This window comes from Tupaia chinensis, unplaced genomic scaffold (genome assembly GCF_000334495.1).
Source record: "Tupaia chinensis unplaced genomic scaffold, TupChi_1.0 Scaffold000276_2, whole genome shotgun sequence".
Lineage (NCBI taxonomy): Eukaryota > Metazoa > Chordata > Mammalia > Scandentia > Tupaiidae > Tupaia > Tupaia belangeri.
The window spans coordinates 18,537-19,607 of NW_006159759.1; the positions used below are offsets into that span (position 1 = coordinate 18,537).

At 43.4% G+C, this 1,071-nt stretch overlaps 1 protein-coding gene across 1 annotated transcript in view; it reads right to left on the reverse strand.

The window, feature by feature from the left end:
* LOC102498897 (cytoplasmic dynein 2 heavy chain 1) overlaps nt 1-1,043 on the reverse strand; it is a gene marked incomplete at its 3' end in the record, with an annotated part of 18,736 nt that extends 17,693 nt beyond the window's left edge. The window contains exon 1 of the mRNA XM_006150100.3: nt 794-1,043. Coding sequence (XP_006150162.1) covers nt 794-988 — 195 coding nt within the window. The remainder of the gene's footprint in view (nt 1-793) is intronic.
* Between the last annotated feature and the right edge of the window lie 28 nt (nt 1,044-1,071).

Genomic DNA, 1,071 nt, shown 5'->3' on the forward strand with positions numbered 1-1,071 from the left:
TCTCTCTCTCTCTCTCTCTCTCTCTCTCTGTCACTCTCTGGTCAAATTAAAATAACAAATAAGTTAATTAACTAACAAACTAAATAAAATAATAATAATGCACTGAATGCTTGCTAAGTGCCAAATACTCTGCTAGACCTAGAAATAAGGGTGAACACATGAGGAAGAGATTGGAAAATATGTCAATGATGTGTTAACTTCCTTCCACTTACTGAGCCCCCTCTAATTTGTCAGGTAGTTTCCTCCTGTGTTTTACTTTGAGATTTATATACTAACATATGAATCTTGATTGCAAACGCAATCATTTTTTAAGCAATCCTGCCAATGGAGGGATTCATGCAAAAAAAAAAAAATCAGTATATCGAATGTACACCAAAAAAAGAATTCAAATTTTATATTGGATAGTGTATCGTATTATCTTATAAATATTTTAATTCCTAAAGTTTTCAAGTAATATTAAAATCAGTGCATAAATCAAAAAAGATACACTAGCCTACTGCGACTGCAAAAAATATCTAGACAAGGTCAACGCTATCTTGTTCGGTTGTAATAAATCAGTAGTTTGATGTTTGATTTAATTGCTTCTATTCAAGTGTGTGGAGAGGGAATCTCCTTCCGTCCACTTAGATGCAAGCTCGGAAACCACACGCACAGGACCAAAAGCAACGAAGACCAACGCAGAAGGGGAGACGGCGTTGGGCTCCAGACGAGGCTCGGTCCCGCAAGGCTGCAGAACGACGGGACACCCCTCTGGCTGGGCCTGGGGACGAGAAGGCCCGTGCAAGAGCCGTACCGTGTTGGAAAAAGAGATCCCGGCGTCGGATCGCTGCACCCTGAGGAGCATCTGGTTCCCGTCGTCCAAGAAGTTGTTGATTTCCAGAGAGTTGTGGGGCAGTGCCTGGTCCCCGGGTTCCGACATCAGTCCGAAGTAATTCTGGGTAGTCGTGAAGATGAAGAGCTTCCGAACGTCCCCGGTCCCGCCCGCCATGATTTTGGAGATGGGGGAAAGAGAAGGGGATGGCGGGAAAGAGAGAAGGAAGAAGAAATTGGTCGGGAGAGGAGAAGGGAAGA